Genomic DNA, 27,905 nt, shown 5'->3' with positions numbered 1-27,905 from the left:
ATTGCTGGATTTTGTGAAGAATATGGCGAGAAGATAATCATTTACGAGCGTACAGCTCATGGACATCTTGACCGGCATCTTACTGATGCAACTAATTTAACTTGGATCCGAAGGTTGAAATTATGTTTAGGTGCTGCTCAAGCGTTGGATTACCTTCATTATGATGTCATACATTGTGACATTAACAGCTTTAAAGTTCTTTTAGATGAAGATTGGGAACCCAAGATATTTGGTTTTGAATATTCCACTAAATTTCCAGGTAGTTGGAGGCATCGCCTTCTTTCGTCTCACCACTTTAATACCTCAAACTACACAGACCCTGCGTATATAGACACCGCAATTGTGACACCAAGATATGACGTTTATTCTTTCGGGGTGATGTTATTTGAAGTCCTTTGTGGAAGAAAAGCATTGTTTAAAGATGGTGGAGTAGATCAATCACTACCTGAAATGGCTAAACGCCATTTTGTAGATAAAAAGTTGGATGACATCATTGATAAGGGTCTAAGGAAAACAAATGGACCTACAGTCACTGGAAATCTTCTCTGACATAGCATATCGCTGCTTGGACGAACAATTACGACGTCCTACTATGGATCAAGTTGTGAAAGAACTGGAGGACGCACTAGAACGTCAATGGAAATATGAAAATATGGTTTTAAAGGAACACCCAGTAGACGCAGATGAGGCTACATCATCCAACCTCTTGAAGGTAAACAACCTTTTTCTAGTCAGGTGTTTGTTGATATATATAAAGCTGATGTGAAATTTGTAATTACAACTTTCATCATGACCGACAATACTATGTTTCCAAATCGAAAATGTTTTATGTTTCAAACTAGTCTAGTTGATTTAAGTGTTGTTTGTTTTTCAGTCTGCATATCTTATTATGTCTTATTTTCCGCATACGTATTCACTGCAGAATGTGTTTTTGTGTTTTTCTGAAGATATAAGATAAATAATCTCTTAACTTGTCTACAACTCGCAAACTTAGATATATACTTCTAAGTGCTGCAGACACGATTAAATTATTTTGCTGACATAAAAACAAATAATCTTCACTATTAAGCATACAGACCTTTGGGCCACATCTTCTCTACAGACATGGTCCGCCGACCTTCAGACAAAAACATCTTAAAAAACAAACCACACCTTAGTTATTAAATATATATATATATTGCTTCAAGAAATTTACTAGATGTAAATGACTTCATGAACTCGTGTACATGTGTTTGCCACTAAAGGTTATACTTCGTGGTTATACATATATTTTTCTAGAATACAAAAATGTAACAAGTAATGACAAAAATCGATTATTGTATCAACTTTCGAAAATTCTATTGTGCATATACAAATTTTGATTGTCACTGTTTTGTATGTAATTTGATTGCCATGCAATCTATATAAGCTACTACTTGACATCCATACAAATTGTGACCTCAAAAAGTTAGATATAAATAAAATAATATTAATGGATGCACGCAATAGAATTTGATACATATAATAGATTTTGGTCATAATTGTTACATTTCATAACGAGTAAGCCTATATTATAATTCGTGTTGAACACAGTTATCTCTTTAATCAGTAACTATCTATACATTTCTTGAAATTCTAGAATGGATGTACAAGGTATAAAGTTGGTTGCTTATAATTTGTATAGTATTCCGTACTAGCATGTATAAGGTACAACACTTTTCTTCTCACTCAGCCTAATTATTTTGTAGAGGAAAAACTTGGAACGCTTGAGGATTCAACTAGCTGATATAATGTACGCCACTAATAATTTTGATGAGAGCTATTGCATCGGGTCAGGAGGTTATGGTAAGGTGTACAAAGCAGATCTTGAACACTTTGATATCCAAAGTTTGTCATCAAAGGAAGAGAACAAAATTGATACATGGCCTAAACGATGCAACACAGTAGCTATAAAAAAATTAATGAATAGACAAGATGATCAAGGAGAACAAGGGTTTTTGGCAGAACTGGATTTGCTTACTAGTTGTAATCATTGTAACATAGTCTCTCTCGTTGGATTTTCCCGCCAAAATAAAGAAATGATTCTTGTGTACGAATTTCTTACTAATGGAAGCCTCGATGATTATTTGGGAAGTGTGGAAAGAAAGATTAATCTTAATTGGTGTCAGCGAATACAAAATCTGTCTTGATATTGCGAAAGGGTTGAAGTACCTTCACACCAACATGGAGGGAAAACCAAGGATAATACACAGAGACATCAAAAGTGCAAATATATTGTTGGATCAAAATTGGAATGCAAAAATTGCTGACTTTGGCCTCTCCAAATTCCACCCTGCAAATCAGCTTGCGAGCACTATCCTAACTAAACATGCTGTAGGTACTGAGGTGTACCTGGATCCAGAATATGAGACTACAGGAAGGTATAAAAAAGAATCTGATGTTTATTCCTTTGGGGTAGTACTGTTTGAAATACTATCTGGGAGGTTGGCCTATGATTCAGATTTCACTGCGGAAAACATCAAGGGGCTTGCACCTATTGCACGGCGACGATTCAACGAGAAAACTCTGAAAGGAATTGATAGATCCTAAGATGACAGAAGAAGATGATGAACATACGTTCACTCTAAATAGAGGACCCAATCAAGATTCTTTCAACACATTTTCGAAAGTCGCCTACCAATGTTTGGCAGAAACTCAAGCTAAGCGTCCAACATTGGAAACTCTCATTGAAGAACTTCATAAAGCATTAAACTTTCAAGTAAGTACATTTTGTTGGATATATAATCAATAATACGCTTGCACATAAACAAAAGATATATTCTGAGTTATAAATTACTGAGAATAACTTCTTTAACTATAATGTTTCAACATATTTATATTTATAGGTTAATCACATAACTAAATTATGACGGTTTTTATGTGAAGATGACAGTCAATATAGGTATTATTGCTTATATAATATCCAACATCTTGAATGAAATGATACTTCACATGTATGTGTTTGCTCTTGCCATGAAATAGTGGTTTCTGGTGAGGATTATAGCTAGGGATGTTAACGAGCCGAGCCGAGTCGAGTCCGAGCTTGGTAGTGTTCGAGCTTGGCTCGTTTAATTTTTTACAAATATCGAGCTCGAGCTCGGTTTGATACATATATTTATAGCTCGAGCTCGACTCGTGATATATATTAAAAGCTTGAGCTCGAGAATCTCAATGTGATTTTAATCGAATGAAGCTCGGATCGTTTAACAAATATCCAAGATCATTAGTTTATTTGGGTAAGAACCAAAGGGCTTATAGACTAGCTCCGTCAGGTGTGAAGCTCCGTCAGGGGTGAAGCCCCGTCGTTTGAATTTTAGTGTATAAAATTCGTGTTGAGTGTGTGAGTTGCCGTTCTAAAAAAAGTTTATTTGGGTAAGATGGTTAATGAGCATATTAGTCATACGAAGCTTATATATACAGAATTTGTTTTGAGTGGATTTTATAAATTTTAATGATGGAATAAGCGACTTTCGTTCAATACATGTATGTATTTGTATATTTGTAGCTGAAAACATGTCCTCCTTCAATTCAAGTGCTTACCTGATTCCTTTCAATATATCAAAAATCATACACTCATCATTCTCCTAATCAATGTAAGCTTTCATACAAATTCACATTTTTGTAATATTTTAGGTTATGTTACAAGTAGTTTGTATGTTGATTTATTAGGTTCAGTCAACTGTAAATGAATTGAATTAGTTAGGATTTAGTAATAGTCAGGGGTGAAATTGTCATATATTTCGTTAAGATTTTTCAGGGCTGGAGAGGTGTATTTATATCCACATACACCTCTTTCTTACAAGTTACAAATGGTGTTAATCACCACAATTTACATCATTTTGGATTCCTAATATGTTTATACATTTGTTTCTAATAATTAAGAAAATAAAGTCTCATTTTCTGCTTACTACTAACTAGCTCACTATATAACACAATTTTGCAGGGAGAAACTACGATACTCTCAAGGTTTCGACACGATGATATAGTTCGGGCCACTGAGAATTTTGCAGAAAAGTACCGTGTTGGATTCGACACATATAATATGGTATACAAAGCAGAACTTGATCAATTTGAAAGTAATAGTTTAACCTCAATAGAACCGGGGAATATTGGTGAAGAGCTAACTAAACGCATCCCTGTAGCAATAAAACTCATCTCTGATAGAAAACATGGGCAAGAAAAAGAAGAGTTCTTTGCAGAAATTAAATTGTGTACCCATTATAAGCATCCCAACATAGCCTCTCTTCTTGGCTTTTGTGACAAGGGTCGCGAGATGATCCTTGTATACGAGCATGGTTCTAACGGAAGCCTAAATGACTATTTGAGAAGCAATCATGACACCAGGAATAAACTTACATGGAAGATGCGTCTAAAAATTTGCCTCGAGATTGCACGTGGACTTGATCATCTTTACACCAAGATGGACAACAAACAAAAGATAATACACGGTGACATAAAGAGTGCGAACGTTTTGTTGTTCAAGAAGTCGGAGGCGAAGTTAGAGGCGGAGTTTGAGGCAAATATTGCTTACTTTGGACTCTTCAAATTACACCTAGATGATCAAGATGCTAGCACTCGTGTTGCCAGTGATAGCATTGATACAAAAGTGTACCGGGATCCAGAATCTAAAAGGACGGGAAAGCGGGGAATAGAATCGGACGTTTACACTTTTGGAGTGGTTCTATTCGAAATTTTTTGTGGGAAGTTGGCATATGATTCTGGTTACATAGTTGAAAATGACAAAGGGCTTGCACCCATTGCACATCGACGCTTTATTGAAGGGACGATAAAGGAAATGATGGATCCTATGCTATCAGAAGAAACTGACGTGTTTTCTACGAATAAAGGACCTAATCAAGATTCCTTAGATACATTTTTAGATATTGCATATGAATGTTTGGGAGAAACTCAAGCCAAGCGTCCGAAAATGGAAACTGTAATCAAGGAACTAGAGAAAGCATTGGACTTTCCGGTAAGTCAACATTTCAAAATATAACTTTCTTTCTTCACATTCATGATCACTGGATCAAGTGTGCTAGGCCATTCGCGTGCTAAAGGAAACGGAGGATTTAATTTTATGATGAATAGGCACAGACTAGAACTTAATATGTACACACAAATGAAATATATAAATTCAGGTAACACTGAAAATATCAGAAGAAGAATCACAAGATATAATCCTTCAATCACGGAAGGTAAAACCTCTAATCACAAGAGGTTAATCAAACCAAAAAATAAGAAAAAACAGATGATCCAGTTCACACAGTATACAAAGATTCACTCTTAACAAGATCAATACAGTTTGATCTTGTTATCACTCACAAAACAATCGAACGAAAAACCCTAAAACTGAGAGAGATATCGAAAGATACATATGAAAAGAAAAGATGAAAAGAAAAACTGAATGAATAAATAAATTAAACAAAAATAACTTAATATATAAATTAAAATTGCATCCAAGCCCCTCATGTTCTCTTTTCTCCTTTTCACCAGCAGCACCAAAGAATCATCTTTTACACTTTAGCCACAACTTTAACTTTGACAAAATGACTCCATGGTCCCTGCACATCTTAACCCAGAATTTAGAACATACTAAACAAATCATAGTTAGATTGTTATTCAATTTAACATCCCCTCAATCTAACTATGAAAGAGATTAAACAAAGTTAACCTTTCACACAAGTTATGTTGTGTTCCACTTAACCCTTTAGTAAAAATATCAGAAAGATTTTCACTTGAAGTTATAAGAGATGTCTCAATTATTTCATTACTAATTTTTTCTCTTACAAAATGTAAATCAGTTTCAAAGTGCTTTGTTCTTTCATGAAAAACATAGTTTTTTACAATTTGTAAAGCAGACTTGTTATCACAAAAAGCTTTTATAGGAAAAATAGTATCAAATATGTTAAAACTTTTAAAATTCAAATAACTTCACAAGTTACAGAAGCAAGAGCTCTGTACTCTGCTTCTGCAGATGACCTAGAAACAGTTGATTGTTTCTTGCTTTTCCATGAGATCAAATTATTTCTCATAAAAATTCAGAATCCAGTAACAAATTTTCTAAGCATACTACCTTTTGCATAATCAGAATCAACAAAAGCAGTGATAACAAAATTATTATTTCTTTTTACAGTAATACCTTTACCAGGATAACCTTTTAAATATCTCAACACCCTAAAAGCAGCTTTTAAGTGAGACTTACACTACTACAAAATCGTTAATTAGACGTGTTAAAAAGGCTAATTAGACGTGTTTTTCAACACGTCTAGATGGAGCAGCACTAATTGCTAATGACATATAGTGCGGTCCCTTGAACACGTCTAATTAGTACCATTTAGACGTGTTCCTCCTTTTTTGTCAATTAGAGGTGTTCCCGAAACACGTCTAATTGATTAAATTAACACGTCTAATTATCAACTAGACGTGTTCCCGATATCAATTAGACGTGTTTCCGGTATCAATTAGACGTGATCAATTAGACGTTTTCCCAATATCAATTAGACGTGTTCCGGTAAATGTTAACCCTGGTTAAAATCTCAAATATTTTAAATAATACCCGCCAAATACCAGATATTTTTCCTCTCAAATATTTCAAATAATGAAATACCAAACGCACCAAATATAACAAATTAATTTGCTACAAAATCAAACTATATATAAATATCTTTAAAGTATTTATTATAATCGAGGAAACTCTAAACTAAAAAACACTAATCTAAGGTCGCTATAGCTGGTTCTTTGAACACCCATTCAACATGTCATCCCTCTGCCATCAATCCCCTCCTCCTGCCGCCTTCCTGCTACCAACAACATTTTAAAATTATTAATACAAAATTGATATGCTAAACTGATGAGTACCTAAGAGTGTAACTGTTGCAAGTGAGATTGTGATTATCTACCATAAATGAGATCAAATAGACCAAAAGTTGTTTTTACTAGAATAAAAGGTGAATAGCTGAACAGAGATAACAACTCTAGATATATCATTGCAAACCTAGATACAGAGACTATGATAGAACACAACCTCTAACAAAATTTCAAAATGCAGAAGACCTACTTACCAACTGCAAAATCAAAACACTACAATCTGTAATGTTACACTATAGAGAGAGGTAGTGTACAATGGATGAGATTGATGAATAAAAAAACTAACTAATAGACAGACAAATACCTTCGGGCACACTCACAACAAAAGAGGCAGACAGTGGCCAACACTTGTAGAGGGTTGGAAGTCCAGTAAAAGAAGCACAACAAACTGCAAACATGTCACATAACATAAGGTAAGAAACATATCAAATGGGTCGCCAAAAAATACTTATAGCAATGTGATATTTAAACATACTAAATTACTTTCTCGATAACATGACGGTAGTTCAGCTGAATAAAATTGTTGCCTCCTGATGTGAACCAACAAAGAACATGTTTTGGACCATTAACTAGATAAGTGCTCACCCGCGTTTCGGCGAATCTGTTAATGGTGAGGAACAGAATTAATATTACGGATTAGTACCTTCAATGGTTTCAACAACCTGGTGAACTACACCTGGTGGTTCTCTTAGTATGCTGTTGTGAAGCCATGATTTCACGTTTTTGTATACAAAGAGGATTATTTTTCTTATAATAATGTACAAATATACAATATACAAAGAGTTGCAGCTAGTCAGCTACTTACCAATTACCATAAACTACAATTATGGTGGCTGGACGTAATGCGAGATTATGCCATAGTATCACTTGGCTGCTTAAGCTTAAGCACATGCCAAAACATCCAATCAGGAATCGCACCTGTGAACACACTTCTCCTTGTCCCACATTCAACAAAACATCATCCATGTCGACCATCATTCTTTGCTTGTGGAACTATAAGTGCAAATTAAGATGTATGGTTACTTGAAATGCATAAATCAGAATCTATAATACTAAACTGGAAAAACGTCAAACTCAAAAAGTCTTATTATAAGAATACAATTTATAAATGATTTACAGCCAAATTACAGTCTTATAAGAATACTACCAACATCATAATATATTAAAAGTGAATATACCTGTTTTAGTAATTAAAAGTCAGAAAACCAATTACAAACACACATTCAAGTACATTGATTTTCTAACACATGTAATGCAATTCACACATTTGCCTATCCGAGATTCATCATGTATACCATCTCAATATTGATATTTCCAGGAAACAAAATTAGAACCATGTGCCTATGATTGAATAATAATAGTTGCCAATAATGGTGTCTATGTGAGACTTTATTAGATTGAGGTATTTATATTTTTACATCATGTCATATGTCATATCGGTTTAATTTGAGAAACACACGTAAGCTATGCACTTCATCTTATTTTTGCAGAAGTTGGTAATGAACTAATGATACGAAATCAATATCTACAGTAAAAACTAAACAAATAATTACATGTATAGACACTTAAAAAAGTAAATGTATACCTTAGGGCTGTAGAAAAGCTTCAATCTCAGGTGATTATCATGTAAGCTAGGTGTATATGTAAGCTACTATCACCACCTACATTTAACAATGTAAAACTACAAGATAAAAATTGATCAAGATAAAGCACTAATGTTTTAGATACAAAAAACAATCAAGTGTTATTTACTGATGAAAGCATGAATAACAAATTAGCAATTAATTAGACACCATTGCAAACACTAAGATTATTACCAAGTCTATTGCCTAGTCGTGTACTGAGTATCTATTTATTCATTTAGTTACGTTTTTAGATAAGTTCAAGCAAGAAACTTTTGAACAGAAACACATAACCATATACTCTATAATTAGACAGAAGTTCGCTACAGACCATACTCAATCTAGTATCAATAACAATTAAGACTAAAGTAATAACAAATCATTACCACCACTATCAAGAAGTGGAAAAATGCTTTTTGATTCGATTTCGGGTATCAGACTGAGGCGGTTAATATTCCACAATATTGAGGAACACATAAATTACCAGTTGCACATTCGTATGTATCTTTCAAATTATCAGGTAAACAAAAAACAAACACAAAATATAAACCATAGCTTCATATTTTCTTCCTTTTAGTCAAATTTGACCAAAAGAATACGACCCAGATCAGAAAACTTAATCAAATATGTTTTCCAGACAAAACCAATAATGAAAATGTAAGCTTGATGACATATCTCAAGATTTTTCAATCAAAATTGACCAAAAGAAACTGACCCATATGAGGAAATCAATTAACTCAATAAGTATCTTGAAAGCTTCTTATAAAGATATTACTACGACAACAATTTCATAATTTTATGATAGGAAAAGAGGTGCAACTAACATTATAAGGTACGGATTACGAAACGGCACAAAACAGAAACAATTTAAGCAACTATTAGTAAAAAAGATATGTTGTGACAGATTCGAAGACATAAATCATGTACTGAATGTAAGAGAAAATTACCTGTGAACGGAAGTAACAACACGAAGCAATCGCTCTGAATCGCAGAGACTGTGTCATCACCAAATTAGGGTTTCCAAATAGAATGGTCCCGTAAGTTACCCAACATATCGCAGTGAATCATGGCAAGGTTTAAAAAAACGGAAACGTGCCTCGAGGCGTTTTCCCTCTGTGAGGCGAGGCGTATGCCTCGAGGCGAACCGAGGCGTACGTTCGAGGCGGAGTTGACTTTTGTTGACTTTTAATAATAAATATATATATTCTGATAATATATAAATAATAGGGGTTGTTATTGTCATTTTATTAAAGATTAAAGAGTGTATATCAAGTTTGTTCTTATTATTAAAATTTAGTAAAAGTTTAGGGGCTGTAATTGAAATTTGATAAAAGAAAAAAGAAATTAAAATATTTAAAATATATAAAGATATAGTCTGTAGATACATTTAGATCTGAGACTTCTATCAACTTGAAGTAGAAAAGAAAACCAGCTTTTTCTTCCGATGAAAACCAAGGTCAGATCTGTCCTTCCTCCCTCACTTTTTCTTCCGATGAAACATCAGCTTCTGTTCCGATGAAACATCAACGTTACCAGGTCTAATTTTCCTTCCTCCCTCATCTTCTTTCTCTTTTTCTGTTTTCCTTCCTCATCTTTTCTCGTTTCCGGCAAGTTTTAAGTTTTCCGACGCCGTTGACCGCCGTTTGACTGCCGTTCACCGGCGGTTGACCGAGTAATTAGCGAGTTAGACACCGATTTTTGGTTTGACCATGAGGCGCACGCCTCTTCAATCGAACCGCCTCATATCAAAATCGAACCGCATCTCCCATTTGAGGCGTACGTTTTAATTGGCCTTTGAGGCGTACGTTCCTAAACGGAGAATTTGAAAATCGTACTGAGGCGCGCCTCGAGGCGAACGCCTCGACCGTTTTTTAAAACCATGAATCATGGTGATTGAGGCGCATAGAATTTAGGGTTTGGGAATGAACAAAATTAGGAGACGGCGGAGCATCTCTTCCGGAGGGCGTAGCGATGATGGAGCAATTTTGGGATGGTGATGATGAAGGTTACTCTGGACAGAGGGGAAAGCAATGGCGATGGAGGTGATTAAGCAGGTGGGTGAAGCAAGTGAGGGGTTTTGTTAAGCAGGGATGGATAACGGGTCGGGTTTAGAGGGTAAAACGGTTTGGTAGCATAGGGAGCCAATGAAAACAATGAAAAGGTAGCGCTTGCTTTAATGTAATTGGAGTGCTTTATCGAAAAAAAAAAAATCTAATTAGAGTGTAGATTAGTAATTTGATATAGAATTAGTAAGAGGAAGGTTAAAAGTTTTAAAGTTTTTTAGTGGGAATAAACTCGTCTAAAAAAAATTAACAACACGTCAAAATTGTAACATATTTAGAAGTGTTAAATTCAATTTAGGTGTTAACACGTCTAAATAATAACACATTTAGACGTGTTCCTCCCATTTGGCCAATTAAACGTCTTAACACGTCTAAATAATATGTTAATTAGAAGTGTTCCTCCTTTTTTCTTATCAACAACACGTCTAAATATGTTAATTAGACGTGTCAACGTATATGTTAATTAGAGGTGTTCCGCCATTTTTCTCATCAACACGTCTAAATATATCAATTAGACGTGTTGACACGTCTAACTAATACGTTAATTAGAGGTGTTCCGCCTTTTTTTTAATTAGACGTGTTAATTTGTACATATAGATGTGTTAATTTACTAACACGTCTAAGTAAGGAGCTCTAAATGATGATAAATGTAGTTGTATTAAGTGGTGCATGCATAAACTGACTTAAACAATGTACAACATAAGGAATATCAGGTCTGGTAAGAGTAATATAAATCAATTTTCCAACAAGCTTTTGATATTCACTTATATTTTTAAGAGGTAAGTCAGATGAGTCATGATCATCTAAATTAGAAAATACAACACCACTTTCTAAATGAGTAATAGCAGGTTTACATCCTAACAAACCAAATTCAAAAATTACTATAAGACAATACTTTCTTTGTGATAAAACAAAACAATCATTGTTATCAAGTAATTCAATACCAAAAAAGTATATGAGATGTCCTAAATCTTTAATTCTAAACTTGGTTTTAAGAAACAATTTACATTCATCAATAATTTTGGTGTTACTTCCAGTTAAAATGATATCATCAACATAAACAATTAGATACAAGCAGTCAGTTCCAGAAACTTTAACAAATAAAGAATAGACAAAAATTGCACCGATGGTCCATCATGTTTGTATCAAAATGCACGGTTAACCTTTATCTTTTTTTTCGACTTAGATGACCCTGAACTATCACTTTTCAACATGGATGACTCAACCACTAACACCCGTTAGTTTTTGAACGTTAAGTACACTCACATGCCAACCACGTGAGGGAAGTTTCGTCCACAAATGTTATTGACCCACCTAACACCCGTCACGAACCTCTTTAACGTCGTCAGGGAAAAGGATACATAAGGATTCCATTGGGTCAATTGTTTAACCTATTGGTTCAGTAGGAAAAACAAAGAAAGAGTCCAATTAATTAAAACCTATACAGAGCCTAACAAATACATAATGGGTCCAACAGATCCATTGAGTGGGTCGAGTGGGTGCAGTAGGGAAAACCAAAAACTCAGAACTGAAGCCTACGTTCATCTCTATTTTGTTATGTAAAGATTGACCAACAATTTTTGGACAAAAAGAATCTATGTGAAAATCTATCCTAGATTCCTAGTGCAATTTTAATGTACTTGTACAGTAAAAGTTGATGCAATGTTTGGACAAAAAGTGAATTATCAAGAGGAAAATTCTCTTTGGTTCAAAAAATTTCACTTTTTGCTAGTATAACTGAAAAAAGATAAATTATTTGGTTGATTAGAAAAAGCAGGTCCCGGCCCAACCTGACCTGAAAAAACCCATTTGGACCCGACTCGTCCGATCTGTCCGAAAAGTTGACTCGTTTGGACCCGAACCCATTTTGACCCAAAACCATTTCGACCGAACCCAGACCCGACTGACCCAATTGCTGATAGGGCCAGAATTCTTGTGCGAATAAGATTATCAAACAACTGCACCTAATTGTTAGGCAAATTAGAACATCTTAGATCAATAGTGAAATGTATTTTATTCTATTCTATTTATCTATTTTCATTTAATTGGTTTAGTAGTAGAGAAAAAAAAAATGTAAGTTGAAACGATAGGCGCCTAAAGCCGTTGTAATTTGGTTCGCGGGTCTATTCTAGTTTATATTTTGTTGCTGTTAAAAAAAAAATAGTGAAATGCATCTTATAAAACTACCACACAAGTCATTCATGTACAATTCTTCAATAACTAACATAGTAACATGATACAAGATACAGATGGATTCATATTAGTTGATATCCACGTCACATGAAATATAATTAAGTTTCAGATAAATTTGTAAAACATCAGTTAAAACAATCTAATTAATAAGTCAAAAGTACAAAAAACCAAATTGACTTGCATAGAATGTTGAATACTGGCATACTGCAATAGTTGGAATAAATTAATAATACTGTTACTATATTCATTTCATATATTCATGAAAAGTAAACGAGAACTGGAGATGGTAGCTAGCTTCTATAGAGAAGACCAAGTTAGTTTGAATTTACCACGATAGGAGTCAACTGTCAAAAACTAACATTCAAAAACTAACGTGCTTGACATGTGAGCGTACTTAACGTTCAAAAACTAACGGGTGTTAGTGGTTGGGCCATCCATGTTGAAATGTGATACTTCAGGGTCATCTAAGTCGAAAAAATAGATAAAGGTTAACCGTGCATTTTGATACAAACATGATGGACCATCCGTGCAATTTTGTCTAAAGAATAATCATTAATACTTTGTATAAATTCAAATTCATATAGAGCATCACAAAATTTTTCATTCCATTTTCTAGGAGCTTGTTTTAAACCATACAAAGACTTGGTTAATTTACATACTCTTGAATCAATTTTATCGAAGTAACCTTCAGGTAAAGACATATAAACATCTTCAGTTAAATCACCATATAAGAAAGCATTGTTAATATCTATTTGACAAAAAGACCAGTTCTTTTGATATGCAATAGATATAATCATTCTAACAGTAACCATATTAACAACAAGTGAAAATGTCTCATCAAAGTCAATTCCTTCTCTTTGATTATATCCTTTTGCAACAAGTCTAGCTTTATATCTATCTATATCACCAGTAGACTTATATTTAATTCTATAAACCCATTTACAACCAATAGGTTTTCTTCCGAAAGGAAGTTCAGTTAATACCCAAGTACAGTTCCTATTTACTTAACGTTCAAAAACTAACGGGTGTTAGTGGTTGGGCCATCCATGTTGAAATGTGATACTTCAGGGTCATCTAAGTCGAAAAAATAGATAAAGGTTAACCGTGCATTTTGATACAAACATGATGGACCATCCGTGCAATTTTGTCTAAAGAATAATCATTAATACTTTGTATAAATTCAAATTCATATAGAGCATCACAAAATTTTTCATTCCATTTTCTAGGAGCTTGTTTTAAACCATACAAAGACTTGGTTAATTTACATACTCTTGAATCAATTTTATCGAAGTAACCTTCAGGTAAAGACATATAAACATCTTCAGTTAAATCACCATATAAGAAAGCATTGTTAATATCTATTTGACAAAAAGACCAGTTCTTTTGATATGCAATAGATATAATCATTCTAACAGTAACCATATTAACAACAAGTGAAAATGTCTCATCAAAGTCAATTCCTTCTCTTTGATTATATCCTTTTGCAACAAGTCTAGCTTTATATCTATCTATATCACCAGTAGACTTATATTTAATTCTATAAACCCATTTACAACCAATAGGTTTTCTTCCGAAAGGAAGTTCAGTTAATACCCAAGTACAGTTCCTATTAAGAGCTTCCATCTCTTCATTCATTGCTTTAACTCAATGTGGTCTTGAGATGCCTCTATGAATGACTTTGGTTCATGCCCTTTGCTTAGGTTAAATATAAAATAGTAATTTTCCGACCCTAACTTAGAATAATTCAAGCATCTATCTAAACTGTATATTACTTTACTATTCATGACAAAATCTTCGTATTTTGAAGGTTAAACAGTTCTTCTATCTGATTTTCTAAGTTGGTCATGAACAACATTATCGGTATTAGTATTTCCCTCAGGGCCAGTATTTGTCACAGTGATTTCTTCATTAGAAGTTGCAGGAACATCTTCACTAGGTAACTCATATGAGTCAACAACTAGTGAAGGTCTACTGCCATCATCTTTTGGACTGTCTCTCCCTTCATCATTGGGACTTCCAGAAAAAATGGTTTTAGAATCAGTCTCTGTATCAGTATTGAAATTTTTTTTTGGATACAGTAGAAACAGTATCATTTTCAAAATAATCAAAAAAGCTTAGATAATTTAAATCTTTTTCTTTGAAATTTACCTTATAAACATTATCAAGTTTGAAAGGAAAAAATATGTTCATAAAATTTTACATCTCTATAAAAAATGAGAGTTTTATCCTCCAAACAAAACAGTTTGTAACCCTTTTGAACATTAGAATAACCAATAAAAACACATTTTAAAGACCTACTAGAAAATTTATCAGTATTATTTAAAATGGTGGCAAAACAGAGACATCCAAAAGTTTCTAATTGGGAGAGTTTTGGACATGAACCATACACCAACTCATAAGGACATTTCCTAGAAAGCACAGAAGATGGAAGCTTGTTAATAAGATAAGTAGCAGTTAAAATACACTCAGACCACAAATATAGAGGAATTCCCCCTTGAAACACAAGATGTTTGATGAATAATTCCTTTATTAGTGATAAAACAATTCATTTTATTATTAACAAACTCAGTCCCATTATCACTTCTTATTACTTTAATCCTTTTATCAAACTGATTTAACATTAAGCTATAAAAACTTTCAAAATAATCAATCACATCAGTTTTAGATTTATGTAAATAAGCCCAAACAACTCTAGAATAGTCATCCACAATAGTTAGAAAATATTTAAAACCTTCTTTGCTTTGAACCTTATAAGGACCCCATGTGTCTAAGTGTATTAATTCACCTACATGTTTTGATTTATGTTCATTAAGAGAAAAAAGGTCCCTTGTTTGTTTTGCTTTATGACATACATCACAAGGTTCATTTATTTAAAATTTTCTATACCAAGACTATTTTCAAGTATCTGCAAGACTTGATATGCAGGATGACCAAGTCTGCAGTGCCATATATTATGTTTAGACTTAGCAGAAGTAAAGTTGGACACAAACTGGTTACCACTATCACATTCATCAAAAAAATATAATCCATCAGACTCACTACCAGTCCCCATCAATCTTTTTTGAGTTAAATCCTGTATATAAATTTTCTTCATGTCAAAACTTACCATACAGTTATTATCTTTAATCAGTTTATTCACAGACAGTAAACTAACACAGTAAACTAACATAGTATTGAGGAATAACCAAGACATTAAACAGTTCAATATCATTAGACAGTTTTAAGTTTCCATTTTGTAAAATTTTAGTCACTGTACCATTAGGATGATTAACACTAAGATTTAAATCAGTTATATCAACAACATTATTAAGTTTTTGAGAAGTTGAAACCATGTGTTGATTAGCTCCAGATTCTATTATCCAACCCTTAGATGTATTTTGAGATGATTGAAAACAATTTGAAGAATAAAATTCACTGAAGTTGTTATTGAAAAACACATTATTATTCATAAAGTTACCTGCCATAATAGAATTAACAGATTTTGCATTATCCTTATCATTCATCAAACTTAATAGCTTCATAATTTGCTCATTAGTTAGCAGGGATGGCACCCGCGGGTCGCGGATGCGGATCGATTGGATCCATCGCCCGTACCCTCCGATTTTTTGTCAACCCGCGGATCTTCATTATCGGATTTAATTTTGGATCCATCGCACGTACCCGCGGATATCCGCGGGCTACGGAATTACCTGAGGATCTTTTTCATAAATTAGTACTACATTCGTATCTAATTTTTTTTTTTATTTAAAAAAAGCTATAAATTTTATAAAGATAAACAATATTTAAAGGTATGATGCGCATTACATACAAACAGGCCCTTAAATTACATTTAGACTAATACTGAAAAATGAAGAATGCAGAAAAGAGACTAAAACACGAGCCTGACACATTTTAATGACTTAGCCAACCCCGGTTCTATTAGAAGCTACACCAATATAAGTTAAATTACTCAAAATACGTTATACTAGTAGTCTAGTACTACTTGCACGCATCAAACTAGTGGAAATTAATAGTGATCGATCACCAAATTTCTATGTTATTGTTTGAATTTTTTTTAAAGTCGATGAATATTACAATAATGTAAGGATCCGCGGATATTTAACGGATATTTAATGGGTATATCCGCGGATTCTTCAAACGGGTGTATCGGATCCGCGGTTCGGATTTTACCCGCGACGGATGTAATACATCCATCACCCGCACGCGACCCGCTAGCGGGTACAAGATTAAATCCATTGCCCACCCGCAGGTAAAGATTTTTTATTTTATCTGCCCATCACGGGCGCGGGTACCCGCGGATCTCGGATTTTTTTAGATCCATTGCCATCCCTAAGTTAGTTGCATAGAAGGCTCTACACTAGCACACTTGTCAATACCATAATTATTACTATTAAATTTTGGTGATCCTTGATTAAAAGGTTTTTTAATATAACCAGGTGGATATCCTATCAACTCATAACATCTATCAACTGTATGCCCTAACATGTTACATTTACTGCATTTTAAGGGTGAATTTCTATATTTTCTTCTGTTATTACCACTGTTATTAGAGTTATTGAAACCAGTTTTACTAACAAAAGTAGTGGATTGATTTTTAACATTTTGAGTATGATTAAAATGCATTCTGTATGATTCATCCCTAGAAATAATTGAAAAAGCAACTTTAACAGATGACACACGGTTACTAGTAAGAATTTAACTTCTAATAGGTGTGTACACATCATCTAATCCCATTAAAAACACCATAAGTTTTAAAAATTGACAATGTTCTTGGAAAGATTTATTAGCAGACACTATATCATCAATTTTTACAATATCATCAAATTGTCTCCACATAGCATTAAATTTATGATAATAATTAGATAAGGACCGACCAGATTGACTACATGAATTGATTTTTTGATATAGATTAAAAGTTACAGAAGTATCAACTTTATCATTCCAAACAGATTCAGCAGTTTTAGAGAAAATTTGACCATTGTACACATCTACATATAATGACATTAAAATCCAAGTAAGAACAACAGAATTACGTCTATCCCATTGACCTAATAACACTTCATCATCTTCATACTCATATCTAACACATGTACCATTAATAAAACCTAGTTTATTTATTTTTAGTCTATAAAGCAAGTTTCATAGCACATGACCACACATTATAATTTTTTGTTCCTTTTAGTTTTTGTGTGATTAATGAAGCACCAGATGTGTCACTAGGATGCATATATAAAGGATCATTAAATTCAAGTTTACTAAATATAGTGATACTAGCAGAACTAACAGAACTATCATCAGACATGATTACAGTAACAAGAAGAGATCAAATAATCAATTAAAGAAAACAATAATCACACAATATCAAACAAATTTAGACACACAATAAAAATAATCATGCAATAACAAAATATTTTAAGAAAAACAAGATGTAAAGAAACAGAAAATCAATTAGCATGCAAAGAACACAGATCTTTAAACATACAGTTCTAAACATATAATAGCACACAAAACCCCAACAAATCCAGGGTTCAGACACATGTAAGGAAAGAAATCAAACCACAATAGACTGGCTACTAGCCAGGCAACCTGTAGAGATGATTAACAGTAATATTGGTCAAGATCAATCTACGCTTGATCAGGTTTTCATAGATCTCAAATGATCTAGATCAAGAGTTGGGCGTAGAGATCTAGTCAGGGTAAAACAAAAAACACGAATAAACACGAGACTCCCCTTTGAAGATAAATCTGCAGCGGAAGAACAAGAAGATCAAAGACGAACAAACCCTAATTTACAAAATTAGGGTTTCTCACCAAAAACCTTCTGATCAGCAAAATTGACCCAAAAACAAAATCCACAAGTCGTTGTCGAACCCAAACACATTAATAACAGTAAAACTTTCAACCAATCTTGAAAGAAACGATTGAAGAACAGAAACCCTAATTTTCAGATCTGAAAATTAGACAACAATGAATCACTAGATCGAACGAAATCAACCTTGCCGCTCTGATACCATGAACAAATCAGAAGAAGAATCAAAAGATATAATCCTTCAATCACATAAGGTAAAACCTCTAATCACAAGAGGTTAATCAAACAAAAAAAACAAGAAAAAACAGATGATCCAGTTCACACAGTATACAAAGATTCACTCTTAACAAGATCAATACAGTTCGATCTTGTTATCACTCACAAAACAATCGAACGGAAAACCCTAAAACTGAGAGAGATACCGAACGATACAGAACTGAATGAATAAATAAATTAAACAAAAATAACTTAATATATAAATTAAAATTGCATCCAAGCCCCTCATGTTCTCTTTTCTTCTTTTCACCAGCAGCACCAAAGAATCATCTTTTACACTTTAGCCACAACTTTAACTTTGACAAAAATGACTCCATAGTCCCTGCACATCTTAACCTAGAATTTAGAACATACTAAACAAATCATACTTAGATTGTTATTCAATTTAACACACACCTTCAAACCTATATCGACCTTATGAATATGTTGATTTATTGACCTCTTCAAAAAACTTAAACAATAAATGATGATATAAGGAACATTTAAGAACTTAGAAAGGTATAGTTATATTGCATGTACATTTAGAAAACATAAGCCTATATGTATTTCACTTCATCCTCTTAGTAATGAATATAGAACTTATAAATTAGGCAAGTCGAATTTCTCTCTCTCCTAAAAGGGCATCTGCCCACTGTTCACCGCCTCCCACCACTCGATTATTTAGTTTTTTTCTTTTGATTTTTGCATCTCACCACCCCCGCCAATCGAATCAGACATACTCGAATTGCAAACCCTGAAATTTTCACGCTGTTCCGACCACCACTGTCATCCCACGCGCCGCCGAATTCCGCTGCCAGTATTCCACGCGCCGGCGCGTAAGCATCTGTTTCACCGCCGTTCGCTGCCGTTTTCTTTCAGTACGACTGTCTTGGATCTCCGACCAAAACCCTGGTGAGTATTGGTCTGAATTGTTGCTTTCAAATTTGAGTTATAGTTCTGAGATACCTGCTATCTGCTGCTATTGCTATCTGCTGCTATTGCCACTTCATAGAAGCTGATCTGGGTGTATCATGGTGTCCAAGAAGAAGAAAAAGTACCAAGATATAACGGCGACTGCTACTAGGGTTTTGCGAAACCGATCGGTTAGTCGTGGAACAGCGGATGCGGCTTCTAAAAGTGGAGAAGTGTCTTCATCTGATTCTGATGGGGATCGTTCATCTCAGATTATGGATGATGTCGTACGTTCCAATCTGATGGTAGATGAAGTTGATCAGCCAAATAAGAACGAGGGAGATGTGCCAATTGATCAACCTGGGAAGGATAATCGTGATTCAGAGGGGATGATTCTGAAAACCTATAGTTCTAGAAAGAGGAAGGGTAAAGTGAACCAGCTGATTGATGTTGGGGATGGTCCGTTTAAAGAAAAGAAAAGTGCTCAATTTGTTCCTTATGCTGGTGATTCTTCTATTCCTGCTAATGAAAAAATACTCCCTGAAGTAATTAAAAAACGCAAGGGTAACAGGAAGAAATGTGGGTATGGTAAGAATTCTGCTGTAACTGATCATTCTATTGATGATATTGTAGTTAGTAACGATGATATTATTGCTAAATCTATTGGTGAAACAATTGCTGTTGCTAAACCGACTGTTTCTGCTAGTCCTGTTGTATTCTTTAAGAGTTCAAAAGATGGTAGTTATAATGAGGTTGATGTAAACCTAGTGGCTGCTGCTGAGAATGCTGTTAAGTTATTTAAGAATGATGGTATTACAGAGTCAATTGTTGTTCCTGATGATTTCTCCCAATTTACATTGGGTGGCAATGTAACATTAATGAATACGCAGGATAATAATAGCGGTGATAAAGATAATGTTGTTTCTGGGATTAAATCTACAACAATGGAAGGGGTTGAGACTAGTGATGGGCAAGGCAATACAAATACTAAAACCCCAAGAGCATGGGTAAATCCAAACATCACTTTTGCTGACTTCTTAAAACAAAACAAAGATGAAGAAGAATTAAAAATGGAGTTCATTCCTCCTGTTTTAATGTCTAATGGTCAAAAGAGAGTAGTTTTCTCCGCTGAGGAGGTTAAGAAGGGCGGTAGTGCATTCTCTCTTCAATTATATGGGTATTTTATTGGAACTTCTATGGATTATAGGGTTGTTAATGCCCATCTAAGGAGAATGTGGCGGAGGTATGACCTTAAAGAAATCGTCAAAACAGCTGCAGGATTTTATTTATGCAATTTTAAAAATGAAAAGGGTATGAAGGAGGTTCTTGAGAGTGGTCCATGGTTAGTTAATAATGTTCCTTTTTTCGTGAATCAGTGGGAACCTGGGGTTTGGCTTGAAAAAATTGAACCTGAAAAAGTTCCAATTTTGATTTGCATTCACAATATACCTATTGAACTATGGAGTGGCAGAAGTATAGGTAAACTTGTTAGTGGTATTGGTAGGCCTATGTTGATGGACAAAGTTACTTCAGAGAGATGTTTGAGTAAAAGTGGAAGACTAGGTTTTGCTAGAGTTTTGACTGAAGTCAATGCAGCTGATGACCTTCCTAGCTTTGTCGAATTTTCCTATCCTGTGATTGGTTCTTTTCCAGCCAAAGTGGGTAAACTTGAGGTGATTTATCAATGGAAACCGCCTTTATGCACTCATTGCAAAGTGTTTGGGCACTCTTTTAATACTTGTAAAATTAGGCCTAAAACAGAAGATGAAGTATCTGCACAAGTGTTAAAAGACGCTTTGAAAATCAACAATGATGGTGAAACAGTTGATTTAAATAACCAGTGTGTTGAGGACGGCTCTAAAGTTGTTGGTAAGAAAGGAAGGGTATTTCATAAGTTGAATTTTGATAATAATAAAAGTCAATGGCAGTCAACAGAAGCAAAAGGTATCAAGCAAAATGCAGTTAAGAATAATTATGGTATTAAAGACAATATTGCTGTGGAGGAAACAGATTGGAATGTGGAGTCCCAGAAAAATCGAAATCATAATGTTTTAAGGAAAAGAGATAAAGGGAAGGGCATTAATGGTGAAGGTAATAATAAGACATATTCCAAAGATAGAATTGAAACAAACAATCTTTTTAATGTATTAGTAGATGATGAGGGTAATGGTGATTGATGTTAAGTTCGATAATACTGCTCCGAAATCAGGGTATTCTACATCTTGTTAGTCTCTTACTTTATATCTAGTATAGGTCCTCGAGTTTCGCTCAAATTAGTGTTACTCATGTTGTAATTCTCTTTGTATCATTTCCTTATCAATAAAATTATCTTGCTTTTCAAAAAAAAAAAAAAAAAAAAATTAGGCAAGTCATTTCGGTCTCTTAGGATTAATAAGTGTTGAGTTTAACCAATCAACTTTACTCATTCTATTGGTTGATTTTGATTGGCTTGGTTAGTTCTTAAAGTTAAGTTGTATTATCCAAGAGATGAATGAAATATATTTTGTCTTCCACTTCAACCAACTGTTTTGGGCCCCACGTCTAGGTATAAGGCAGAAAATAGAGTAATTTGATTCGGAAAATTTAACATTTGTTTGATTTATTATTGAACATTGAAATGTATTTATGGATTGACAGAATAACATCAAATATGTTTGCTTAACGATTTTTTTTATTTATTTATTCAGAATTTCAAATATTATTATTTTAGTTTTGAAGTTGACTGGAACTCTCATTATTGCAGGAAAACCTCATAAATAACCTCCAAATTCCACTTGAAGATATCAAATTTGCAACAAAAAACTTCAGTCAAGAGAATTGTGTTAGAAATGGAAGAGACTGGGAGGCATACAAGGGACAACTTCCACTTACTGATGCTAATGCTAATGATAGTGATAATGTACATACAGCCATTGTTGCAAAGCGGTGGAATAGCAAATATGGGCAAGGAGATCGTCAGTTTAGGACGGAACTTGATATTCTTCTCAAGTGTAAGCATGAGAATATCATTGGTCTTGTAGGCTACTGTAACAAAATGAATGAGACCATTGTTGTTTACCAGGATGTGCCTAATAGTAGTCTTGATAAGTATTTGAGTGATACCAGTCTTAACTGGATGAAACGCCTTGAAATCTGCATTGACGTTGCAAGCGGATTAGAGTTCTTTCACAAGCGTGACGTAACACTAAAGAAGGTTGCACTTAGGGACATCAAAAGCAGCAGCATTCTATTCAATGTCGATTGGAAGGCTGCCTCCAAAGTAAAAATAAAAACAAAAGATGATTGGAAGGCAAAAATTTCTGTTTTGGAGATGTCGTTATTAGATTCATTAAAGTTGGACACGGAACCTTTCAGCGATGATGCTAACTGCTACCTTGACCCAGAGTATGCCAAACGGGGTTCGTTAACAGAAAAATCTGTTATATATTCCTTAGGTGTGATTTTATTCGAGATATTATGCGGAAGACTGGCTTGGGTAGAGGGATATGAGGATCACAGTGAATTATTAGTCCCTTTGGCTAAAAGGCACTACTTAGAAGGAAAACTTGGCGAGATGGTGTTTGAGGGATTAAAGAAACAAATTGTGCCACGTTCATTCACTACATATGTAGATATAGCCTATCGATGTTTGTGCGATGATGTCGATGAGCGACCAGAGGCAGCTGAGGTAGTGAAACAACTCAAGGAAGCATTGGAATTCCAGGTTAGTGTTTAGAATATATAAATCAAGATATAACTTGTAGGAGATCTTATTTAATGGGGATTAAATATCAAGCAATTGGTTAATATATCTCTCGGTGAATTGATGGTTAAATTCTGGAAGAAACAGAAAACAGAATCGTTTCGATGATATGTTGAGTATAGTTGGGTGCAATATAAGTGAAAGAAAATAATGTATGAATATACATTTATGTGTTACTCTCTCAATCTATTGGTTACAAAGTGAAATGTCATATGGGCTCATATGTTGGACATGTGGTTGGGATAAGTTTCGGTTAGTACAAGTAATTTGGTTAACTTTAATTTTTTTGAATTGATGTAATGTATAGGAAGACGATGAAATTTGGGAACCCCAACTTCCTGGAAACTATAGAGAAATAATTGATATGTCCAAAACCCCCAAACTTTACTCTTCTAAACGGAAAAAGGAACTCTACGAATTGCTAACCGAAGGAATCTTCATTCAAAAGGGGAAAGTGGTAATTCCATCTTTACTTTATGTTGTGTATTTTTCATATACCTGGCAATTGAGGGTCAAGATTTTGGGTCAATTCGATCAAGTTTTCAGGTCAATTGGGTCTTCATAAAGTTTAGGACTGTCATTGTAAACAAAAACTTTAAAAAAAGGTCTAATGGGTCTTCTTCCAACCTATTGGGTCCTATACAATACATGAAAGAACACGTCTAATGGGTATCAATTCCTAAAGCTCAATAAATAGAGATAGGTCTAATGAGTCAAATGGGTCGAGCATAACAAGTTTCATCCATTAAATATTTATGAAGGCCTTCATGGTCATATCAATTATTATGTAAATTCATATTTTCTTATATATATATATATATATATATATATATATATATATATATATATATAAAATCAAGAGGGAAGCACTTTTTTGGGGGGAAGTAAATTTTTTCGTTTTTCTCGAAAAAAATTTCAGGCATCAAGATCACATGAAAATATAACATTTAAAAAAGATACTTTGTGATGAATGTTATTATTTTGGCGGGAAAACGCTCGAAGAGAAAAATGAAAACATGCATCATATGTAATATTATGCTTCTGAGTTTTTTTTTAGGGTTTAAAAATTAGGGTTTAGTAATTAGGGTTTAGAAATTAGGGTTAAAAATTAGGGTTTAACTATTAGGGTATGTTAATTTGTTAACATACAGCTGATGATGTATGTTAATGTGCTGTAAAAAAATATTTTTACTTTTTTATTTTTTTTCTGAATCTACACAATGAATACCAACCCCATAAATAAATTAAAAAATATGAATTTTAAACTCTACTTTTAATATTATAAAAAATAACAATTTAGTTATCCCTTATCCCCAAAAAGATGCTTATCAGTTATCCCTTGATCTCTAAAAAAGATATATATATATATATATATATATATATATATATATATATGTATATATATATATATATATATATATATATATATATATATATATATATATATATATATATATAGGGTCATCATCAAGAGGGAAGCACTTTTTTGAGGGGAAGTAATTTTTTGTTTTTTGTTTTTTTGTTTTTAATTTTATTTTTCAAACATTAAGATCACATAAAAAATATGAACATTTAAAAAAGACACTTTGTGACGAATGTTATTATTTTGGCGGGAAATCGCTCGAAGAAATAAATGATAACATTCATCCCGACCCGACCCAACCTAACCCAGTTGAACACGTTTAAAAATTTGACCCGTTTGACCCATGACCCATTTCAATTTAAAACCATTTTGACCCGTTGCCCAAACCGGCCCCATTTGCCAGGTATAATTTTTCATGGGCTATGATATATTGGGCTGGTTGAAATTTTTTTAAATGTTGGTATGATTCTTAGTACTAAAGTTATAAATGAACTTACAACTATGTTTTCTTATGTTATGTCATATGTGCAACAGTGGCTTTCACTTAGCAGTACTGGAAAAGTTAATGTATTGATATCAGCAACAACGTTTTCATATGGAGACCATGTGTCACATAAGTGCAGATATACACAACAGTCCATTACAAGGTCCCTCTGCCTCCATATACATCTACAGTATACCTTTTTTTTTCTTTTTTTAAGTGTATCTTTTAAGGAGAGAAAAGATGATGCTTAGTTTTTAGAAGTTTGTAATTTCATGCAGATTTCCTAGAGTGGCGAAGATGATGGATATATCAAATTTGAAGATCCAAATAAAGATAGATACTAAAGTTTTATCTTCAGATGTTACTTATGGGGTCCGTTTGGTTTTCAAATTCTGCGATCCAATAATAGTTTCTAGAAAACTCACGTATGTGAACCTCAAGTACAAAATGGGGGATAAAACATTACATTCATATTTTGCAACACAAAGAGATGATAACAGTGGGTGGATGACGATTGAATTGTGCCACTTCTTGAAGCAGAAACAAGATACCGTATTTGAGGTTTTGCTAGAAAGCTTCTCACGATGCTATTGTGAAAGCCGTTCCATTTATGTTCAAGGCATCGAGTTTAAAGCAATTGACAAGGTACGCCTCAAAATACTCTTTGGTTTCCATTATAATTTTTTTTTTATTCGGAATGGTGCTCAATAGAGTCAATGCATTTGCACCAAATTCACTTTGTATATTACAACTATCAAAAAATGCATTTTAAATTTTATTTTCAGGTAAATCGGAAAGAAAACGAGAAATTAAAGGGGGTCCAACAAGTTCTAAAATCAAAACTGAACATTAATCAGAGGCAATCATTGTCAACTGACAAGAAGTCTGAGGATAATTTCGATGGAGAAAAGGTCCTTCTCTTACTTCTAACCAGCAGTATTATCCGTTGAAGATCTAAACTATTCCTTGTAGCATCGGTATTAATTATTAATTATCTTATTATATGTTGAACAGTCATCATCGCTTAGCGGAGAGAACGTGAAGGAACATCGTATGCTTTCTGCAAAGGAGTTTTTGTACAACACTCCTGGAGTGAAGTTCTTACGCTTTGAAACCTCAGAGGAATCAAGGTTTGCTTTTTTGCCTCACCCAATTGAACTCTTTAGTATGGGTTCCCATAAATAAAATTTAAGAATAAAAAGAAAATTAAACAATATTTTTGGTAGTGAGTTCGAGTCCGGTCGTGGACAAAAAGGGCGTGTGTGTTTGTTGTTCCAAAAAATAATTAGCCTCACACAATGCTAATGCAAATGATAAGAAGCCTGGTCATCTAATTTCATTAAGTACGTGCTGCAATATATAATCCCCGTGGATGGCGTTAATTTTAACAATTTTCAGTACATTTAGATGAAGCTAACTTGCTCAAATTCAACTACAGTTCATAACTTTTAATCTCATTCTCATAAGTTATCTGATAATTATCTAATGCTGCAAGTGTAGGACACAAAGTTCATCTCTCGTATGCACCATCTTATCTATTAAGAAGATATTATATTGTCCTTAAAAAATTTTGTAAACTCGTGAAATACTGAACATACAGATTTCAAGATGTGACGGAGCTTCTACGAGAGCAAGTTCTTAGGATCAAGTACAAGATTGAAATTGAGAAGCTGTCCGTTTACAGAATATGCATGTTACCTTGTGTTCAAGCTTTCAGATAAATGTCGGGGGCTGTTTAGTCCCGTGAAAGTACGGGATATACTCCATAAGAAAAACAAGCCGACTAAATTTATTTATTTGAGATCCCCAGCTCCATTGAATCAACGTGATTATGCTAATTGGGTTCCAGAACAGAGGAAAGATGGGTGGATGGAAGTTATGGTGTGGAACTTCAACTCAAAGAATAAGCATGGAAAGGTTAAAATTCCTATGAACTTGCAACTCATAGCTTATGAGGGAACAATGTCAGGGCTTATAGTATGCGGCTTAGAGTTTCGGCCAAAGTAGAACCAAGTATCAGCGTGTTTCGACTGTGTTACGTTGTGATGAATAAGTTAGTTTGAAACGAATGCCATATTTTTTAAGTCAAATAAACACATATCACGAATGTTTACAAATAGTCTCACCCCACGACTTATCTTACGATCTTAAAGTTGATAGGTTATTTTAGAGGTGCACAAATCGGACAAAAAAGTGGATCCGGACAAAAAAAAACAGAAAAAAAATCCGTTGTTTGCCGGAATCGATTCCGTTTCCAGTTTCCGGAATCGGTTCCGGTTTGCGGAATCGGTTCCGGTTTGCGGAATCGGTTTTTTCAGTTATCTACCGGTTTTTACAGAATTTTTTCGGACTCGGAGTCGATTTTTTCGGTTATATTTCTACCAGTTCGGTTATTTAACATTTGAACAACAATAATATTTTCAATATAAACAAAAGTTATAACGCTTAATGCAAATAATATAAATAACAACATTTTTTTTTATAAGGATTAGCACCAAGGTTGCAAAATTCGCTATTCGGGGATTAATCGGAGATTACTGTATACATTTAAATATTAAAATCTTTAAAATTATATGT

The 27,905-nt window shown here is 33.8% G+C and overlaps 2 protein-coding genes across 5 annotated transcripts; both read left to right on the top strand.

The window, feature by feature from the left end:
* Positions 1–546: 546 nt before the first annotated feature.
* LOC139902720 (uncharacterized) lies at positions 547–27,469 on the top strand. Of its 4 annotated transcripts, XM_071885323.1 has the most exons (11): positions 547–712; positions 1,728–2,399; positions 2,480–2,737; positions 3,962–4,990; positions 22,483–23,442; positions 23,789–23,938; positions 25,379–25,518; positions 25,607–25,973; positions 26,114–26,239; positions 26,343–26,458; positions 26,929–27,469. In XM_071885323.1, the coding sequence occupies exons 3-11, from the start codon at positions 2,570–2,572 to the stop codon at positions 27,047–27,049; spliced, it is 3,177 nt and encodes a 1,058-aa protein (XP_071741424.1). In that variant the 5' UTR covers positions 547–712; positions 1,728–2,399; positions 2,480–2,569; the 3' UTR covers positions 27,050–27,469. The 4 variants fall into 4 exon arrangements, with proteins under 4 accessions (XP_071741424.1, XP_071741426.1, XP_071741425.1 ...); XM_071885325.1 differs by having other exon boundaries at positions 1,728–2,737; positions 3,962–4,063; XM_071885324.1 differs by having other exon boundaries at positions 1,728–2,737; positions 25,379–25,491.
* LOC139900480 (probable serine/threonine-protein kinase PBL28) lies at positions 1,770–2,568 on the top strand. The gene is made up of 2 exons (XM_071883249.1): positions 1,770–2,004; positions 2,093–2,568. Exons 1-2 carry the CDS (start codon positions 1,770–1,772, stop codon positions 2,566–2,568), a joined length of 711 nt encoding a protein of 236 aa, XP_071739350.1.
* Positions 27,470–27,905: the final 436 nt, after the last annotated feature.

The sequence above is a fragment of the Rutidosis leptorrhynchoides genome, chromosome 3, assembly GCF_046630445.1.
Source record: "Rutidosis leptorrhynchoides isolate AG116_Rl617_1_P2 chromosome 3, CSIRO_AGI_Rlap_v1, whole genome shotgun sequence".
In the NCBI taxonomy this organism is placed as follows: domain Eukaryota; kingdom Viridiplantae; phylum Streptophyta; class Magnoliopsida; order Asterales; family Asteraceae; genus Rutidosis; species Rutidosis leptorrhynchoides.
The sequence above is the reverse complement of the archived record's forward strand: the minus strand, read 5'-3'. Positions and strand labels throughout refer to the sequence as shown.